At 37.9% G+C, this 21,500-nt stretch overlaps 1 protein-coding gene and 3 long non-coding RNA genes across 5 annotated transcripts; 3 read left to right on the top strand and 1 right to left on the bottom strand.

Annotated features, from left to right (window-relative positions):
* Positions 1–1,206: 1,206 nt before the first annotated feature.
* On the bottom strand, positions 1,207–2,215 carry LOC129767438 (uncharacterized). 2 transcript variants are annotated; one of them, XR_008741518.1, is made up of 4 exons: positions 2,140–2,215; positions 1,886–2,080; positions 1,623–1,797; positions 1,207–1,566 (listed from the first exon to the last, which is right to left on the bottom strand). It is a non-coding gene; the product is annotated as an uncharacterized LOC129767438 (long non-coding RNA). The 2 variants fall into 2 exon arrangements; XR_008741517.1 differs by having other exon boundaries at positions 1,623–2,080.
* Positions 2,216–3,095: 880 nt separating this feature from the next.
* On the top strand, positions 3,096–4,188 carry LOC129767440 (uncharacterized). Its single transcript, XR_008741520.1, has 3 exons — positions 3,096–3,200; positions 3,260–3,694; positions 3,751–4,188. It is a non-coding gene; the product is annotated as an uncharacterized LOC129767440 (long non-coding RNA).
* A 671-nt stretch (positions 4,189–4,859) lies between these two features.
* On the top strand, positions 4,860–5,886 carry LOC129767439 (uncharacterized). Its single transcript, XR_008741519.1, has 3 exons — positions 4,860–5,031; positions 5,091–5,527; positions 5,584–5,886. It is a non-coding gene; the product is annotated as an uncharacterized LOC129767439 (long non-coding RNA).
* Positions 5,887–9,141: 3,255 nt separating this feature from the next.
* LOC129767427 (cytosolic non-specific dipeptidase) lies at positions 9,142–19,991 on the top strand. Its single transcript, XM_055768328.1, has 5 exons — positions 9,142–9,347; positions 9,432–9,666; positions 18,629–19,074; positions 19,138–19,810; positions 19,871–19,991. Exons 1-5 carry the CDS (start codon positions 9,301–9,303, stop codon positions 19,916–19,918), a joined length of 1,449 nt encoding a protein of 482 aa, XP_055624303.1. The 5' UTR covers positions 9,142–9,300; the 3' UTR covers positions 19,919–19,991.
* The last annotated feature ends 1,509 nt before the right edge of the window (positions 19,992–21,500 follow it).

The following is a 21,500-nucleotide window of genomic DNA, read 5'->3' as shown; positions in this document are numbered from 1 at the left end:
TACAGGAAACCTACGTACATATTACGACGTTTGGACGGCTGATGGAGATCATATGCAAGCATCGATCAAAATGTCGCTGTCGGTAGCTGGAATCAACTTTTGTGGTGTTGATGTTGGAGAATTCTTCGAAAATTCTGACTCAGAACTTTTCTACCGATAGTATTAAATAGCTGCCTTTCAACGTTCCTCCGGTCCCAAAATTAATGTTTATTTGCCAACAAATTAAAACAGTAAGTCCGACTACTGGTATGATTCAGATGATAATATCGAACTTTATTTTTCACAGGAGAATCAACGGAACTGCATGTTTATGCCATCCATAGCCAACCATACCGGAATGAGCGAACAGCAAAGCGAAGCCTGCGAATCGACAACATGCAGCATCAGAAACCGGCGTTATTTATTTTTAACTAATCTAGGGAACATAAATTTGTATCGTGGCTTTTGTAATTGAAACAGAAATAAATATATTCAAGTGTCATTTGGCTATTCAAGCTAACCACAAGCGTTTCAAAAAGCCACCCGAAGTCCTTGAACTGTAACTTATTTTGAACCAACGTTGAACCGACATCTTATACTGGGTTTTACCGGATGATTTGACATTTGTTTACCATTGTTATCGCGTAATATGTACGAATAATTCGTATTGCAAAAATTGACTAATCATTGGTAATATTTACCAAAAAATTCGTCATATATACCAATGTTTCCTAAGAGTGTAGAATTGTATTGATGTGGTTACATTGCTTTCCCCTTGCTTCGTTCGAATTCGTCAGCTTCTAGTGAACAACATTGTTTGTTTCTCTTCGTCAGTTTTCGTATAATCAAATTTTCGTGTGTACTCCGATCCAATGTCACATCGGCCTTACGTAATGTTTTGCGCGCATGCATCAATCGCGTAAAAAATTAATTCAGTGTATAGGTTTAGTGCAGTGCCCACCCACATTCCGTTTTGCCTGTCAAGATCGGGTCGATGAAATGTCAACAATCGACCTCAAATGCTGCCACCTTGCAATCGAGTTATCGACCTTTCATATGCATTCATCGAACAACTTGACGCCACTTTTTCGCCAACATGTGCAAGGCGTCGACCTGCTTGCAGCGTTGCTTGCTGCTTGTTTGTATTGGTTTGTTATTGAAAATGAAAAGGAAATACATTGATCGATTTTAATCATTTTATTGAAAAAAATAATAATAAAAAACCATGTATAATAAAAATAAGGTATATAATGGAATCGGTGCATCCGGGTTGTCTGGATTGACGATTCAAATCCGACTGAGTACATTGATGAATACCTCCTTGCCCTTGATGACACAGATATGTGGATGAGGAGGATTCTTCAACGTGTGTGAAGCACGGGATCTCCGATGGGGAAAATTGCTCGAAATACTATCGATGGCCAGGTCCTGCTGCTGTTGCTGTTGATGCTGTTCCCCGGAATAGCACCCTGGGCATAAAGGATACTGCTGCGGGAAAGCTGATGCTGTTGGCTGGTGTGATAGAAGTGGAAATAAGCAATGTGGTGATGAGGGAAATCCGATTGATTGAGTCGGATGTATTCATAGCTGAAACAAAATAAAATGATTAGTAAGTGAAAAGCAGAAATGAATTCCCTACTCACCAGTTGTATGATCCGGATAAAAATGCGAACATTAAAATATCATGCGATTACGTTCGCTAACCTCGCCTATTTTCATTCTACTATACTACGGAATCAGTGCATTCGGGTTCCTCCGGGGTGGTAATTCAGCTGAGCAAGTTGATAAATACCTCCTTGTCGTTGAGTTCGCAAGTGTCTGCAAGTGGTTTCGTGTCTGAAGAGGATTTTTTAATGTGCGCGAAGCACGGAACCTCTAATGGGGAAAGTTCTTCGCAATACCATACCATGGTCAAATTCTGCTGCTGCTGCTGTTGATGCTGTCCCCCGGAATTGCCAACAGGGGTTGGAGGTTACTGCTGCAGGAAAACGGATGTTGTTGGCTGCTGTGATAGAAGTGGAAATCCGCACTGTGGTGATGGGAGAAATCATCTTTCTCACTTACCGATTGATGGAAGCAAACGAGTCGAATGTATTCATAGCTAATAAGACAAGATAAAATAATTAATAATTAAAAAGCCGAAATATATTTCATACTCACTAGTTGTATGATCCATTTGTTTTTGTTTGAGATGACAGTTTAGCGGAGTGGAAAAAATAACCACCAGTGATGCCATTTGGTTTGTTTAATTATTCAGTATTTTCCACTAACGAACTATCCGCGTTGACGATATTGGGGAATAGACATGACAGTATGGATTTGCAGAAGGAATGAATACACTTTTAAAATGAAAATTATGAATGAACATGATTTTTCCTTAATCAAATTAGCACTCTATGTAAGTGAAAATCATCATTGCCTGCAAGTGGTGAAAAAACGTCATAAAAAAATATGTTTTGAGATAATTTTATATTATAATGACAAGTTTTTTTGAGAATATCTGAACGTCTATAGAAAATAATTCAAATTAGGGTCATGACAACGTACTTTAAGTAGAAAAAAATATGCCAAGAAAAAAAATTCATACAAATTTTAGCAAATATAAACTGATTCGGGCCGACTAATATGATAGCCCACAATCCAATCGACGAAAAAAATATCGACCTAACAACGACCGTAACGCTGTTACCTATTCACGATGACGACGATTAGGTATCGACATCTGGATACGGCATTAGTTTGTATGAGGCAAACTATTCTCTATCATATTAGTCGGCCCGAATCAGTTTATATTTGCTAAAATTTGTATGAAATTTTTTTCTTGGCATAATTTTTTCTACTTAAAGTACGTTGTCATGACCCTAATTTGAATTATTTTCTATAGACGTTCAGATATTCTCAAAAAAACTTGTCATTATAATATAAAATTATCTCAAAACATATTTTTTATGACGTTTTTTCACCACTTGCGGGCAATAGTGATTTTCACTTACATAGAGTACTAATTTGATTAAGGAAAAATCATGTTCATTCATAATTTTCATTTTAAAAGTGTATTCATTCCTTCTGCAAATCCATACTGTCATGCCTATTCCCCAATATCGTAGTTCGTTAGTCGAAAATAATGAATAATTAAACAAACCAAATGGCATCACTGGTGGTTCTTTTTTCCACTCCGCTAAACTGTCATCTCAAACAAAAACAAATGGATCATACAACTGGTGAGTATTAAATATATTTCGGCTTTTTAATTATTAATTATTTTATCTTGTCTTATCAGCTATGAATACATTCGACTCGTTTGCTTCCATCAATCGGTACGTGAGAAAGATGATTTCTCCCATCACCACAGTGCGGATTTCCACTTCTATCACAGCAGCCAACAACATCCGTCCTGCATCAGTAACCTCCAACCCCTGTTGGCAATGCCGGAGGACAGCATCAACAGCAGCAGCAGCAGAATTTGACCATGGTATGGTATTGCGAAGAACTTTCCCCATTAGAGGTTCCGTGCTTCGCGCACATTCAAAAACCCTCTTCAGACACGAAAACTCAACGACAAGGAGGTATTTATCAACTTGCTCAGCTGAATTACCACCCCGGAGGAACCCGAATGCACTGATTCCGTTATATAGTAGAATGAAAATAGGCGAGGTAAGCGAACGTAATCGCATGAAATTTTAATGTTCGCATTTTTATCCGGATCATACAACTGGTGAGTAGGGAATTCATTTCTGCTTTTCACTTACTAATCATTTTATTTTGTTTCAGCTATGAATACATTCGACTCAATCAATCGGCGAATGAGAAAGATGATTTCCTTCATCACCACATTGCTTATTTCCACTTCTGTCACACCAGCCAACAGCATCAGCTTTCCCGCAGCAGTATCCTTTAAGTCCAGGGTGCTATTCCGGGGAACAGCATCAACAGCAACCGCAGCAGGACCTGGCCATCGATAGTATTTCGAGCAATTTTCCCCATCGGAGATCCCGTGCTTCACGCACATTGAAGAATCCTCCTCAGCCACATATCTGTGTCATCAAGGGCAAGGAGGTATTCATCAATGTACTCAGTCGGATTTGAATCGTCAATCCAGACAACCCGGATGCACCGATTCCATTATATACCTTATTTTTATTATACATGGATTTTTATTATTTTTTTTTCAATAAAATGTTTAAAATCGATCAATGTATTTCCTTTTCATTTTCAATAACAAACCAATACAAACAAGCAGCATGCAGTGCTGGAAGCAGCGCTGCAAGCAGGTCGACGCCTTGCACATGTTGGCGAAAAAGTGGCGTCAAGTTGTTCGATGAATGCATATGAAAGGTCGATAACTCGATTGCAAGGTGGCAGCATTTGAGGTCGATTGTTGACATTTCATCGACCCGATCTTGGCAGGCAAAACGGAATGTGGGAGAGAATAGTTTGCCTCATACTCATTGTGGGCACAATCCAATCGACGAAAAAAACATCGACCTAACAACGACCGTAACGCTGTTACCTATTCACGATGACGACGATTAGGTATCGACATCTGGATACGGCATTAGTTTGTATGAGGCAAACTATTCTCTATCATATTAGTCGGCCCGAATCAGTTTATATTTGCTAAAATTTGTATGAAATTTTATTCTTGGCATAATTTTTCTACTTAAAGTACGTTGTCATGACCCTAATTTGAATTATTTTCTATAGACGTTCAGATATTCTCAAAAAAACTTATCATTATAATATAAAATTATCTCAAAACATATTTTTTTATGACGTTTTTTCACCACTTGCAGGCAATAGTGATTTTCACTTACATAGAGTACTAATTTGATTAAGGAAAAATCATGTTCATTCATAATTTTCATTTTAAAAGTGTATTCATTCCTTCTGAAAATCCATACTGTCATGCCTATTCCCCAATATCGTCAACGCGGATAGTTCGTTAGTCGAAAATACTGAATAATTAAACAAACCAAATGGCATCACTGGTGGTTCTTTTTTCCACTCCGCTAAACTGTCATCTCAAACAAAAACAAATGGATCATACAACTGGTGAGTATGAAATATATTTCGGCTTTTTAATTATTAATTATTTTATCTTGTCTTATCAGCTATGAATACATTCGACTCGTTTGCTTCCATCAATCGGTAAGTGAGAAAGATGATTTCTCCCATCACCACAGTGCGGATTTCCACTTCTATCACAGCAGCCACCAAAATCCGTTTTCCTGCATCAGTAACCTCCAACCCCTGTTGGCAATGCCGAGGGACAGCATCAACAGCAGCAGCAGCAGAATTTGACCATGGTATGGTATTGCGAAGAACTTTCCCCATTAGAGGTTCCGTGCTTCGCGCACATTCAAAAATCCTCTTCAGACACGAAAACTCAACGACAAGGAGGTATTTATCAACTTGCTCAGCTGAATTACTACCCGGAGGAACCCGAATGCACTGATTCCGTTGTATAGTAGAATGAAAATAGGCGAGGTAAGCGAACGTAATCGCATGATATTTTAATGTTCGCATTTTTATCCGGATCATACAACTGGTGAGTAGGGAATTCATTTCTGCTTTTCACTTACTGATCATTTTATTTTGTTTCAGCTATGAATACATCCGACTCAATCAATCGGCGAATGAGAAAGATGATTTCCCTTATCACCACATTGCTTATTTCCACTTCTGTCACACCAGCCAACAGCATCAGCTTTCCCGCAGCAGTATCCTTTAAGTCCAGGGTGCTATTCCGGGGAACAGCATCAACAGCAACCGCAGCAGGACCTGGCCATCGATAGTATTTCGAGCAATTTTCCCCATCGGAGATCCCGTGCTTCACGCACATTGAAGAATCCTCCTCATCCACATATCTGTGTCATCAAGGGCAAGGAGGTATTCATCAATGTACTCAGTCGGATTTGAATAATAATAAATATGTTTAAAATCGATCAATGTATTTCCTTTTCATTTTCAATAACAAACCAATACAAACAAGCAGCAAGCAGTGCTGAAAGCAGCGCTGCAAGCAGGTCGACGCCTTGCACATGTTGGCGAAAAAGTGGCGTCAAGTTGTTCGATGAATGCATATGAAAGGTCGATAACTCGATTGCAAGGTGGCAGCATTTGAGGTCGATTGTTGACATTTCATCGACCCGATTTTGGCAGGCAAAACGGATTGTGGGTGGTTTTCAACCCCCTTTATGAAAATTAATCCCAGTGTTTCACCCCAAGACGGGTGAGGTAGGGTAAAGGTACTAGATGAGGCCGTTTCGTCACTAAAGGTGGCCGTACACTGTTTGCCCGGAGGTCAAATATTTGATATTTTTTGACAGATAAGGTTTGATTTGATATTTGTACAAACACTATTTTGTTTGCCATTCTTCAATTTTAAACAGTAGTAAACAATATCAAACACCGAACATGGAAAAAAATCAACTGAAATATCCAAGGTAACCTAACCATGTACCGACAGGTTCGAAGAACAGACTGAAAAAATATTTTAGGCATCCAATAACTGAATATTTGCTTGTCGTGTTTTGTGTAGAATATATTTGATCAAATTTTATCTGTCAAAAAGAGTCAAATATTTGGCTTCGGCCAAACAGTGTATGAGCACCCTAAGTTGGTAGGGGAGCGGTATATGAAAACAGTACGGAAGAAAGCAGAAGGGGAATTATTTGCTTGAAGCGTGAAAGAGACGAGATGATCAGTCTCATGAGCGAGCTTGGTCACAGACGTATTGTGCTTTGTTTACCAACAAAACACAGTAGACTCCCAAGATGGCTGAAGAGTGATTTTAGCAAGTTGGCCCACCTTAGGATATACTTCTAGGCGCCTTGTTTCACCCCTATCAGTATTTTGTAAGAAAATCTGTAGCACATCAGTGAAGTAATGTAAGAATACAGACGGTTTTCAATTTATATCCGCAACAAATTTGATTTTATACTTGTATCTGATTACTAAACAGGTATATAAAGTTAGTCGTGCTCCCGTGGCCGAGTGGATAGCGTCATAACTAACATGCCGGGTGTTCGGGTTCGATTCCCGTTCTGGTCGGGGGAATTTTTCGTCAAAGAAATTTCCTCCAACTTGCACTGTGATCACGCGTATTCTAGAGCTTGCCACTCAGAATGCATTCAAGGCGTGTTATTTGGCATAGAAATCTCAACTAAGTACTAATAAAAATGACGCAAGTAATACTACGTTGAGACGGCGAAGTTCCTCTAGGAACGTTAGTGCCATTGAAGAAGAAGAAGAAGATAAAGTTAGGCAAGTCAGTATGACACCTGCGCCTGAAATGTGTTTCTCTGACACAGACTTCAAAACCAAGATGTCATCATACCAAACGCAAAAGGACTGCCATTAAATTTACTTGTAACGAAAACATAATCTATCACAATGCATGAACTGATCTTACATGGCATCATACAATCTTTTTACTCACAAAGCAAGTATATTGAATTCGGAAATTGTTTCATTCAATCAAAAATTTAATCAATACAAACAAATGATTGCTAAGCTAAGGTAGTCCCACGTCAACCTTGCGGTTATATCATAGATATAACCCACCCATTTTTTTTTACATATCATGAATGCTCCCCGTTCTTGTCTCGGGTTGTTACTGGCAACAAAAATAGATTCATTACCGGAAAGCGATCCAGAGAGCAAAACATATGTGCAAATCAATCGTATATGATGGGATCAGAAGATTCCCTCCAATATCGCTAAAAACGTGAGGCTGCTGAAACTGAGTTTAACTGTCAACGAGGAGCTCTAAAGCCAAAAATTGTGTAAGCTGTATTATTCCATCATGACAACGCTCGAACTCATTGAAAAAAGAACTACCAATTCATACGTTGTTCCATCGCTTCTGGAGATATTTTTATCGTCACTTTTTCATGGGGCGCACTGTCTGTTAACCACTCATTCACGCAAACTAATACCAGCGTGTATTGAAATAATGTGCAACCTGCCTGCTCTATGAAAAAAGATTTATTGAATTTTGTTAGCGTGGAAACACACTAGACGGCTCTCCCGCGCGATTCTCGCAATGACAAGTCGCAGCAGGAGCTCGATGAAAAACACATTCAGCGGCTTTCGACGGCTTCACTAGCGGCCATTATCATATTTTTATAGACGGATGCAAGACGAGTCTATGGTACAAGGTACAACTGTTTGGACAGTAAGCGGATTCACATTCCATTATCGAGGCCCCGCGGCGGTCTGTCATTGCAAAATCCGCGCGGGGAAGCCGTCCAGTGTGTTCTTACGCTTACTTCGGAGGTATAGTGTTGACATCTACGTAAGCTTCCTGTTGAAGTGAAGCTAATGTAACTTGTTTTTGATAAGCACCTCTTCAAGTAAGTTTGAGCTGTAGAAATTTGAATGAGAATAATTACTTGATGTTTTTTGAATAGTGAAGGCGCCAAGTTCTGATCTTTACTCAACTATTATCAAAATAATGTATTGATATTTCCACTATAAACTAATCATTATTATATGAAATCAGGTTAGACATAATTTTTGTTCGAGATTTTCTCATCGCTTAGAGAAAACGTCTTGCTCTATTATATAAAATATTGATTTGATAATGAAAAATTAATTTTAATTCATAATTTTAATTTTATAAATTTGTTTTTCCTCCTGAAAATACATTATCATTTTTGTTTCACAAATTGAACACACAAAACTCAATGCCGTCAACGCCAGGGGTTAGACATCAATTGAATATAGGCTACCCAAAGTCAAAATCAATATGGCGTCATTTGTTTACCAACATACCATTTGCGAGGATTGAAATCGTTGAAATCACGGAAATTGCGCTGCTTTATTTCTAACTGCTTCAGCGATTTTTGTATTTCGGTTTCACATGGAGGTGTTCAGATTCAACATGGAGTTTAAAGTTAGCCACTATTTAACTATATAACCGGACCGTGTTGTAAACAACAGTAATCGTCAGAACCAAAATGTCAGTAAACCGCAACAATATTGGGTACATTGGCAATATGAGGGATTTGACGTTTTAGTCGTACCCCTGGTCAACGCGAATACAAACTGTTTTCTCTCAGTTTCGAAGTCCCGAATTCCTCTCATTCATTTTGCTCAGTTCATGAATTCACGCTCTGCTCTCACTGCAGTATAATGTCAGTGTCATTCGCTGGAAACCGGTCAGTTGATAGTGATCCGCGAATTGGGTTGGATTGTGATTGTTGATTGTTGATTCGTTGATTGGTTGATTCGTTGATTCGAGCTTTTGGGTACTTTCTTCCATTCCATAATCTTTGTTCGCCGGGCATTCTTATCAGAGCAGACAAGTGATAAAATATGGCTAGTGAAGCTGCGGTTCCAGCGGTTTTAAAAACCCTGTTTAGGTTTGCATTTTGAGCTGGATTGTTCTACAAAGATAGCTAATTTCTCCTTTTTCACACTTCGCTACTTGCTTTGCTTTTCCATAGCTATATCGATGCCAACAAGGCCAAGTACATCAGTGCGCTAGCGGAAGCTGTGGCAATCAAGTCGGTCTCGGCTTGGCCCGATTCGCGGACGGAAATCTTCCGTATGGTCGATTGGGTTGCCGAGCGGTTGCGAGCGCTTGGGGCGACCGTTGAACTGGCCGACGTTGGCAAGCAGACCCTTTCCGATGGACGAGTGCTCGATCTGCCGAAGGTGATTCTGGCCGAGTTGGGCAAAGTAAGTACGGGACTCTGTGTTCGTCAATCGACTAATTGAACTTGCATTGAAGGGGGGTTCCGTTGTATTCCAGTTCAAGATCGTTGAATGTTTTTGTTGGTTGGCGATTATGACACAATAGTGTAGCATCTTTCCGATTCTTCTGAGTCATTTGGCTTATCCTCACTCGCGTAACTTGAAACGCAGTTTCAACTGCACGTCCCGGCCAGCGGTGACTCAATATTGTGTGTTGAAACAAGAGCGTATCAAATAACATGTTGACAGAAAATGAATAATATTGACATGCATTTTATTATGGAGCTACTTTGTTAGTCCTGGTGAACTAAAGTTGGTTCTGCTTACAATAGCGACGAAGATCAGTTGTTTTGACTGGAAGAATTGATGCCTTTGAATGCAACTCTATACAGTTCGTTGACCCCGTTTTGCTCGCCCGCATCGCATCCGTGAGTGGGTGGGTTTTGACAAAATTTGAATTTCGTTTCGTGTTAATCTGTTCTACTTTTAGTTAAGTTACGATTGTCGTACGGTAACGGTTTTGCAATTTCTCGTGACTGAACGTTATTGCGCTCAGTTTGATTCAATGCACAAACTGTGTAAAAAATAGGCATGAGCTACGTGAATTACTGTTATGAAGAACAGTGCCTAAACTCCACATCTTCCAGGATGTATTATAGAGGTTTGCAAAAGATGAAAGTTATAAGCCTTGTCTCAGTGATGGAGACTTTTGCCTGATGTAATCCACCCACGAGTTGCGAGTTTACGATATGCACTGACGCTGGTAACTGCTCGGATGTAATTTGATTTTGATGATTTCTTCAGAAAATATTGTTATACAGGGCGGACTTGATATGTAATTCCATTATATACAATTTTCAACTCGATTGTATACAGTTTGAAAACATTTTTTTCACTCCTAAAAATGATTTGTTTCAAGAAAAAATGTAACCTTTGAACGTTATGGTGGAATTTCAGTGCCTATTTACAGTGGAGTAGAAATCGTGATTTTTTAAGATTTTGCTTGAATTTTCACCAGGAATTGTTTATATCGATACTGCAGCGAAATTAAGAAAGATAGAAGTTGGGTGTCAAAGACAAATTGTAGAGTGGTTTAAGAGCTTTAATATGATTGATAAAAATAATCAAGTTTAATATGAATTTTTGGGATAAAATTAATCATTACACATGAAAAACTTTTAAATTAATCATTACACATGAAAAACTTTTAAATCCACTAATTTAGACGTTCCACTGCTACATTCTGTACTAAATATTCTTATATTTCAAGTGAAAGCAACAGAATCGGCTGAGGCAGTGTACTTTTTAGTGTAGAGCCAGTTTGAGGCAACAGAGCCGAAACAAAACAAAAGTTCTATAACTCTGACATTGTTGAAATTCGAACATATGCGTGGAAGGATTTTTTTTTCCTCAAATATTATCATCTATCTGCTCCTGAGAGTTTCTGGAAAAAAATATTTTTTTCATATGAGAAAGGTATTTTCTGACTTTGAGGGGATGGTTAAAAAATTAAATTCTTTAATTTTCAATAAACGAAAAATATATGCATAAAAAACGGAGAAAAAATTTTTTTTGACTCGATTATATACAGGATTCGATTATATACAGTGAAAAGAAATCGGAGACTATATAATCGAATCCGCGCTGTACAACTGAAACATTCAGGCGCTAGGTTATTATTAACACGTTTAGCCCCACGTCGGTCCCTAAGAACCGACACTGAGCTATTTGTTAGGAGAGCGTTGATCACTGGGATTGATAGTTAGACGTAAGAAAATATAAAATATATGGCTTTGTTTTCGGATGTGTTACGAAATGTGACTACTTTCTAGTCGTATTTCTGACAACTCTCTCTTTATACAATAAATACATTTGAGAGCTAGGACCGACACTAAAACTGTGCAAACGCTCTCGATACGATCTGAATGGAAAGCGAAGCAATAAGGTTTTTTTTTCCTTTTTTGAGAGGCTCTCAGTCTCCGGGGCTGGTTCGTCTCTGAAGCAAGAATGTGTTAACTATTAAATCGATTCATGGGGCCGAATTGTTGGCGTCACACATTATCATTCGGGCTCGATTTCCATTCTGGCGGAGGAATTTTTCATCGAAGAAATTTCTTACTACTAGCACTGTACTCAGCTCACACCTCAACGTGGAAATGTTAAATTTTTGCTTAAAATCGTATTCGAAAAAAACATTTCAAATTTCTGGAAGGTCTATAGAATTACTATGGGACACGCTTCTCCGGATAATCGAAGGTGTACTGTGAAATCAAGTATAAACTCGAATAATATATAATCAGGTCTGTTTATAATGGAGTATGTGAAAAATAAAAAAAAAATATGAAAATTTAGAAAACTTAAAAAAACTGGAAAACCAAAAAACTAGAAAACTAGAACTAAAATTAGTAAACCAGTAAGAAACTGAAAAATCAAAGACTAAGACGGAAAAATTGAAAAGCTGGAGAACTGAAAGACTGAAAGAAACATGTATAGACAGCAAACTAGAAAACTAAAACACTGGATTACTAAAAAACTAAAAACTAAAACAGAGTAATTAAGAATGTAAAAACACTAAACAACTAGAAGATTTAAAACTAAAAAAACTAGAAAACAAAACTCCGAAAAGTACTACAAACAAAACAAAACAAAACAAAACTAAAAACTTAAAAATATAAACCAAAAAATTAAAAAAACATAACAAAGAAAGAGCTAAAACATAAAAAAATAAAAAAAGTAATAACTTAAATTACTATAAAAAATAGAAAACTAGAAAATTGAAGAACTGCAAATCTAAAGAACTACTGAACTAAAATGTTGAAAAACTAAAAAATTCAAAAACCAACAAAAAAGAAAGCTAACTAAGTGACTATAAAACTAAGAAACTTTGTAACGGAAGAACCCAAATTTTTAAATAACGAATGATCTAAAAAAATCAAAGACAAACACGTAAAAACTAAAGAATTCAATAACGAATAATCTAAAAAAAACTAGGAAACTAAGATAACAAAAAACAGAAAATTAATAAACTGAATTATTGAAAAACCGAAGAATTAAAAAAAAACTATAAAACTAAAAACTAAAGAACTTAAAATAAAAAAAAATAAATAGCCAAAAATTGAAAACCCAAAGACAAAAGACGGGTGGGTAATGTCGGGGACATAACCGGAGTGACGTAGGACTATACAAAGGGGACAGCTTTTGTTAAATATATATTTTAAATATATTGTTTCATTTTCATCTCCTACGTGAATATCTACCTATCTACCAGAAAAATGGATTAGTTCACTGTTTACTCTTTATGAATATGTGGATGGTTCTGAAAAGAACCTTTGGTGTTGTGTTTTTGTTATCACTCGATATTCCCATCTTGTTCGGTTAAACCTTCCTGTTTAGCTATTGCGTTTGCCACTCGCCACAGCTTTCACAGTTGGTAAATTTCTTCCCATCCAGCTTGTGACATGTTGTTCAGTAAATTACATTTAATGCGACGTGCCGGAGAAACACTTTGCCACTCACTGAAACTAATTGTTGCCTTGATGAGGGCCGAACCGAAGCTGCTCTGTTCTTGATGCGGGTTTTCTGATTGTCGTGAGCAGCTTTGCAAGCCAACTCGAGCACTCCGACGGTCGAAACTCTATAATCGCTGTTAGGTATACTGGTGCTCCGGCACCAATCCGTTCGGCCTAGTTACCCTTGCGGAGCAATCAGTGAATGCGACCAACAGGGAACTGGAGACCTGCACGGTTCGAGTGAGACTTTGCCTTTCCCTTAACTTGTCCTCCTTTGTTACGTTCACGATGCCGATGCCGTACAACCACACGGGTTTACGGTTTGAAGGAAATTAGATATTTTTTTTGGGGTCCGCGTGTTTTATACTCTAGCGGTACACACTCACAGGATAGAGACAAATCGGCAGACTCAGCCAGAGGGGCGAGTCCAACGAGACGAACGAATGAGCGTTAAAAGGGAGCGATGGCAAAAAAATACATTCATTACGATTTGTTCGCTCGTTGGATTCACATGCAGGCTAAAAAAAGGGTCCTTTTCAGGATCACAAAATTATCTTCAATGTAAAGAGTTTATTGTTTTGTTATCACTCGATATTCCCATCTTGTTCGGCTAAACCTTCCTGTTTAGCGATTTGTTGCCACTCGTCACAGCTTTCACAGTTGGAAAATTTCTTCCCATCCAGCTTTGTGACATGTTGTACAGTAAATTACATTCAATGCGACGTGCCGAAGCGTCACTCAGTGTCGCATTGGAGGTGATTTTAACCTGTAATTGAACATTTGCGATGACAGTGGTACAGTGTCGACTTTCAATGTGGGGTCATAATTTGGATCTCTATGTTTACAAAAATGTCCAACTAAATAAGTCGCATTACATGTCCGTCCAATTAGCTAAATGTCGAACTAATTGTAAATTACTGTACTTTCAATCTGGAAACAATTTAAGAATTGGTGAAAATTGAATAATCGGGAAAGTCCCCAACTATCAATAAGCTCAGAACAACTGCCAAATTCACATACTCATCAGATCCTGGCAAACAAATTATAAAAAAATCAATTTATTTTGGATAATGTTTTAGAAAGCATTGAACTGTATTTCCTAAACTCTTTTTTGGAAGGTTTAATGGCCCTGAAAAGCGCCTTGTTTTATGGAATGGTTCCAATTTAGAAAACTTAGTACTCGTGGTTTTGAAAAAAACCATTTCGAACGCCCTCGATGCCGCCTTGTTCTGGATTTGCCACCAAAGCAGTTTGTATAAAGAACAAACATTTTTCTTCTGCTACCTGATGCCGTTTTGCGATTGCGTTTGCCACTCGCCACTCGCTGCAACTCCTGTTGTCTTGATGTCCACCGAACCGAATATGTTCTGTTCCGAATGCGGGTTTTCTTATCGTCGCGAGCAGCTTTGCCAGCTAACTCGATCACTTCGGCGGCCGAAACTATATAACGCCGGCTAGGTGGACTGGTGCACTGGTACTAACGCGCTCGGCCTAGCTACCCTTGCGGGGAACTCCAGATCAACACGGTTCGAGCGGGATTTTGCCTTTCCCTTCACTTTTCATCCTTTACCATGTCCAGACATGGCTGCTTGTTGATGTGTTGTGATGCGAACCGATGTGGTGTACGGTTTGGATGAGAATGATCGTTACGGCAGCGGAGCGGGGATTTTTAAGCTGACTGGCTGGCTCGAGAATTACGCATGTGTTAGACTGCGACCAATGCTTCGTTCATTTTTTTCTTTTTCCTTTCCAATCGTGCTTCATTCTATTTCGTTGCTGCTCTGGTTGCCCGTTTTGGTCGATACGATTTGAGGAGCACAAAATGGACCAATCAAAGATGGGCACATAGTGCATTTGGACAATGCTTGATATTTCACAATTATTCAATTATTTATCTCAAGAAAAATGAAATGTTATTCGTTATGATAGATGCGTAGATATATTTCCTATCAATTGATGCAAAAACCTTTGCGATCTATTGAGAAATGCTCGAATTATAAGCGTTCCAAATCTTGCATTTTTTCCTACTTGTTCAGTGCCTAGATTTCCATTTCACCCCCTATATCTTCCGGTTAGACGTAGTCCTACGTCAAAAACGAAAAAAAATCAATTGCTGAAAAACTATAAAAATAAAAAACCAAATAACAGAAAATCTATAAGACAACTAAAGAATTAAAAATAAAAAAAAAAACAAATCCAGAAAACTAATAAATTAAAAAAAACAATAAACTAAAAAACTAACAACTAGAAAATTACTAGAAAATAGAAAATTCAAAAAATTAACAATAAAAAATCTAAATAACTAACAAATAACAAACTAAAAATCAACTAGCAAACTGAAAAAATTAAATCTCTAGAGAACTAAGTTACTAAAAAACTAGAAAACTTGAAAAATAAAGAACTGAAAATCTAAGAAAAGTAAAACAAATTGAAATCAAAAAGAACTAAAAATCTAAAAAAATATGTAAAACTAAGAAAGCAAAAAAAATTGAACACTTATAAATTGAAAAAAACTAATGGACTTAAAAAATTATGAGATTCAGAAATTAACAATTGAAAAACTGAAAACTTTATAACAAAAACAAAAAAAAATAACAAAAAATAAGAAAACTAATAAACTAATTTACTCAAAAACCAAAAAACCAGAAAACTAAAAAACACAGAAAATTCAACTGATTACAGGGTAGATTCGATTATGTACAATCCCCGATTTATTTTCACTGTATATAATTTTAAAAAATTTAATTCGTTTTTTAGGCATATATTTTTTGTTTTCTGAACACAAAAAAGAATTTAATTTTTGATTCATCCCCTTAGAGTCATAAAATATCCTTCTCACATTAAAAATCCGAATTCTTTTGGGAGGTGATAGAGGATCATATTTGACGAATAAAATCCTTCTACGCATATTTTATTGAACTTTTGTTTTGTTTTGTTTTCGCGCCCAACCCCTATCTTTTTGAATTTCGCTGCAATATCATTTAAACAATTTCTGGGGAATCTTCAACTAGAATCTACCAAAACCACGATTCTTACTGCACTGTACTCATGATACTCAATTAAATTTAACGTTGAAATATTTCTTTTTCGCTTGAAACAAAGCATATTTGAAATATAAAAAAATTGTAAGGGGTTGTATCTAGGACACGACCGCATATTTTTGACGTAGAACTACGCAATTATATTATTCCACCTGTTTACTACTTCGTATATTATTTTAGAATGCATCGAAATTTTTGTAATAGATTATGTTCTTCGGTACAAGAAAAAAATCGATGAACGTCTTTTTACGTTTGATATGATGCCTAGGACTACCAAAATATGTGAACGGAAGATATGTCAAACGATAATTGTATTTTACATTTCCCTCTGAAATTATTGCACATCTCATGTTCACGTAGTTCTTGAACCGCGAAAGCTCATTCACCTCTTGTATCTAAAATGACGATTTTTCCAGGCTTTTCAGTTTAAAAGTATGTTTTAGGGAAACATTCCGGTTTGCACAACGACAAGCGAGTACAAAAGTACTTAACACAAAAAAATACCCCTGACTTGCATGTATTTGCGAAGCGAATTCCCCAGGCACATTAATTTTGAAGTCCGTGTCAGGGAAACACAGTTCAGTGGGAAAAATACCCCAAAAAAATAACCCCGACTTACATGTATATTTGCAAAGCGGATTTCCACAGATATATCGATTTTGAAGTCTGTGTTGGGGAAACCGTAAGTCGGGCCAATCAAAACTTAGCAGTTAGGGCGTTTCAATAACGCTTGACATTTTACAGTTATTCAATTGTTCAACTCATGAAAAATAACATTTTATTAATTGTGATAGACGCGTAGAAATATTTCCTATCAATTGATGCAAACATCTTTCCGATCAATAGCGTGATTGTCATTTTATAATCCGGGCAAGCGTGATTTGAATAATGCATTGTGCTCATTCAAAACCGGGTGCCAGCGCGCCGGAGATGCTCCTGACTGAGACGAAATGAGGTTACTTGTACATTTGTGAATGAAAGTCTTATGAAGCGGGCATTCCACCTTCAGTCATTGAACAAGCTTAATGAATTTCGTTCTGTTTAAAAAACGAACAACGGTTAAATTATTTGAATATTGTTCACACAAATATACCAAAATCGTGATTAAAAATAGTGGATTTAGGTTAAAATTTGAGGTTATATGTATAGTATAAAGCCAAATATAGGAAAAAAAATTATTCAGATTTTTTTTCTGCATAGAACCACCCTATTCGGTATTAAATATATGGCAATCGGTATCCTAGCGGCATCATATACAGTTTACGACCTATTCTCATGTCTATCAAGTTTTTCATCAAAATCGGTCGAGCCGTTTCGGAGAAGTTCGACCACGAACATCGTGACACGAGACTTTTATATATATACAAGTAATTTACATTTAATGCGACATGCCGAGGCGCCATTCAGTGTCGCATTGGATGATATTTTGACCTGTCATTGGACATTGGCGATGAGAGTGGTACAGTGTTGACGTCTGGTAGCGACTTTTTTTTTGTGGGGCCATTAGAGTGCCAATGGATGTATGGGAAAAATGACCTTCTAATTTTCAAAGCGAACTTGATTAAAAATGTTGATTCCCACCAAAAACTACCCTATGCAAAATATCAGCTCAATCGGACTTCATTTACTAGTGTCGCACATCCGTCAAAGTTTGAGTTTTTTGAAAACCGAAAAATCACCCAAGGGGGGAGTAAAAGAAATCGGGGTTTTTGAAAAAAAAATTTCTGATGCCAAATGTCTTCAAATTGCATGAAACGTCGAGATCTAGTGTTATGAAGCGGACACGGACTTTTTTTTTATTAAAAATCGACACTCTGGGACTTAGTTGATTTTTCGGAATACGAGGCAAAACGTATGGTTTAGGGTGCCAATGAAAATCGTCAACATTTTCAATCATGTTCGCTTTGAAAATTCGAGATGGCCATTTTCATTGGCACTCTAGGGACCATAATTTGGGCCCCGCACTCGATGTTTACAAAAATGTCCAATTAGAGGTAAAAATGTCCCATTAAACATGTCGCATTACAGGTCTGTAGAATTAGCTAAATGTTGCATTAAATATAAATTACTGTATAGAGAAGATTTCACCGAGTTATTTTTCCCTATTGATAAGAATGATATTTCGTGATGATCGATACAATTCCAGCTATCATTTATTGAATCCCCTTCATAAGCTTTCACTTTCATTTGCGTCTATTAAAAAACTTCCATAATCATACATAGAAAAATGTTTACACAACATCGTACAGAAAGCTGTGAACAATGTGAATTATCAATCTGCCTGTTATCACTTGAGTGCCACTCGGCATATCAATAATCGATCGTTTTATTGTCTCCTATGTAAGCTATCAACTGAAATAACTTTCGATTGTTACATTCCCTACGCCTTCCCTGTAGGATCCCGCCAAGAAGACCGTTGTGCTATACGGTCACATCGACGTTCAGCCGGCTATTCTGGAGGACGGGTGGGACACCGAACCATTTGTGCTGACCGAGAAGGATGGAAAGCTGTTTGGTCGTGGTGCCAGCGATGACAAGGGACCGGTGCTCGGGTGGATACATGCGATTGAGGCTTATCAGGCTATCGGGGAGCCCCTGCCGGTGAATCTGAAATTTGTTTTCGAGGGAATGGAAGAATCGGGCAGCGAAGGACTGGATGAGCTTTTGTTTAAGAGAAAGGATGACTTCCTGAGTGGGGTGGATTACGTGTGTGTGTCCGACAATTATTGGCTCGGTAGGGATAAACCTTGTATTACATATGGGCTGAGAGGCATTTGCTATTTCGAGGTGGAGGTAGCTTGCGCTGGAAAGGATCTACACAGTGGGGTTTTTGGAGGAACGGTGTAAGCTGAACAGAATCTTGTTTGAAAGACTCGTAAAATAATCACCGCTATCTTATTCCTCAGATACGAAGCAATGAACGATCTTGTATATTTGCTGGGAACACTCGCCGACAAAGAGGGTAAAATTTTAATTCCCAACGTGTACAAAGAGGTCGCCCCGCTGCTACCGAACGAGCAGCAGATCTACGACGCAATCGACTTCGATGTGTCCGACTATCGCGATCAGCTTGGCGCGGGTCGTCTGCTGCATAACGAGGACAAAACAAAAATCTTGATGCATCGGTGGAGGCAACCAAGTCTTTCGATTCACGGTGTTGAAGGTGCCTTCTACGAACCGGGTCAGAAAACAGTTATCCCGAAGAAAGTAATCGGGAAGTTTTCGATTCGCATCGTACCCGACCAAACCCCAGAGTTGATCGAGAAATACGTGGCTCAGTATCTTACCGCTAAATGGGCCGAACGAGGCTCGCCCAACAAGTTCGCCGTGCGAATGGCCCACGGTGGTAATCCCTGGACAGAGGATCCGAATCATCCGCACTATCAGGCAGCACGTGTCGCTACCAAATATGTGTACAACGTGGATCCGGATATGACTCGAGAGGGAGGATCAATCCCTGTGACTTTGACACTGCAGCAGACCACCGGCAAGAACGTGCTTTTGCTACCGATGGGTGCCTCCGATGATGGAGCGCACTCACAGAACGAGAAGATCGATGTTCGTAATTATATCGAAGGGGTGAGTATGAAGGTTTTATCTAATATTTGAATTAGCGTGATGATTTGTTGTTATTTTTAGACTAAACTGTTGGGAGCCTATTTGTACGAAGTAGCCCAGATTAAGTGATTTGAAGTGAGCGAGTATACGAAAATGCCTGAAACTGAACATCACATGAATATATCACTAAACTCCGCTCTAGGTTCTGATATAACTAAAAAGAAATTCCGAGTGTCCAATTAATTTGGACACTATAACAATCTACTACAATGTAAATAAATCTAAAACTTTCAAAACCTCATTTGGTAAAATAATATTTGAATGAGAGCTTCTAATTTCCCATACATTTGTGTAGACCGCAATGTTTCTCTAACATGTGGACGGCTGCGACTGTGTCGTATCTCATTCAAAATCAACATACAGTAAATATCTTATCGTAATTCTACGTCAACTATGCGAACACAATCTTTACCTTTTCCGGTTCAGTTGTGAAGGTGGTCGTACATTTTTTGGATGGAGGTTGAATGTTTGACACTTTTTTACAGAGAACATTTGGTTGAAATTTAGTACAAATACTACTCTGTTTGCCACTCTTCAATTATCAACAGTGATAAACATCGACTTATTAACGACCAAGCTGCAAAAAATATTTTTTTAACGAAGACCATTGGTGTCAATGATCAAGAATTATTTTTTTTTGTGATCAACTGTGATATTTTCGTTAAGTTATCCTAGTTGTGCATGGTAATGGGGTTGTGTAAAATGTGTACTGTGGGTGTTACAATTATAAATTATATGTGTGTACTGTCCTATGTACTGTGAATGGTACAATAAGAATTTTTATTTTATTTAATTTATTGAGATGGAACAGTTGTATTGGTGAACCCGAGTGCGAACCCGTGAAACATCTCAGTGCGAAACTAACTGCTTTCGGGTTGAATCTAGTGCGAAACTAGGTTGAAACTGAGTGAATAAAAAAACGTTTTGACAGCAGTTAGTGTGGCACTGGGGTTGGAACTGAACAAAAACGAATTCGCTATGAGTTTCGCGCAATGAAAACCAGCAGCACACACAAAGCCAAACACTGATGGCTGGAAGCGACCTATAATCATTTGCACTCTTCTCTTTTTTCGCCTGCTTTGCCATGACTCGGATGGTTGTGTTAATTGCAATGCCAGATGCACTTCCAGTGAAATATGCGCTAGCGTTCACAGCTCGAGGGGAAACAGAACACAAAACGAGCGGAATAAGCGACCTTTGTTGTTTCAGGCACAGAAAGATTCTGAGAATTTTCCTCAGAGGAGATGCAATACTTATACGACAGCTTACTTCAAGGGTGGAGTTTACTTCACAAATTTTCTCTTTTCGCTATACCGCTCCAGTTGTTTCTATTCTAGCGGCTGCATAAGTTGCCCATTATTGACAGCTCTGTTCGGGAAAGCACATAAATGGACAGAACAAATGTATGAGGAAATGGGAATGCTTTCAATTTTCATCATTTTAAACCATATACAGACTATAGGATTGTAATGTATAGCATATCAAACAAATCTTGAAAAAAAATCCGATTCGATTGCTATGTAAATCGTTGAAACCCGTTCGCAGCAAAAAAAGTAATTAACGTTAACTTTATTTCACAAAAACGTGGCCTGTTTTCTGATTTGGCACCCTTAATGTAAGACGTAGTCCTACGTCAAAACCCTTTTTTTTA

The sequence above is a fragment of the Toxorhynchites rutilus genome, chromosome 2 (genome assembly GCF_029784135.1).
Source record: "Toxorhynchites rutilus septentrionalis strain SRP chromosome 2, ASM2978413v1, whole genome shotgun sequence".
Taxonomy (NCBI): domain Eukaryota; kingdom Metazoa; phylum Arthropoda; class Insecta; order Diptera; family Culicidae; genus Toxorhynchites; species Toxorhynchites rutilus.
Note: the sequence above shows the minus strand (reverse complement) of the source record. Positions and strands in the feature narration are given on the sequence as shown.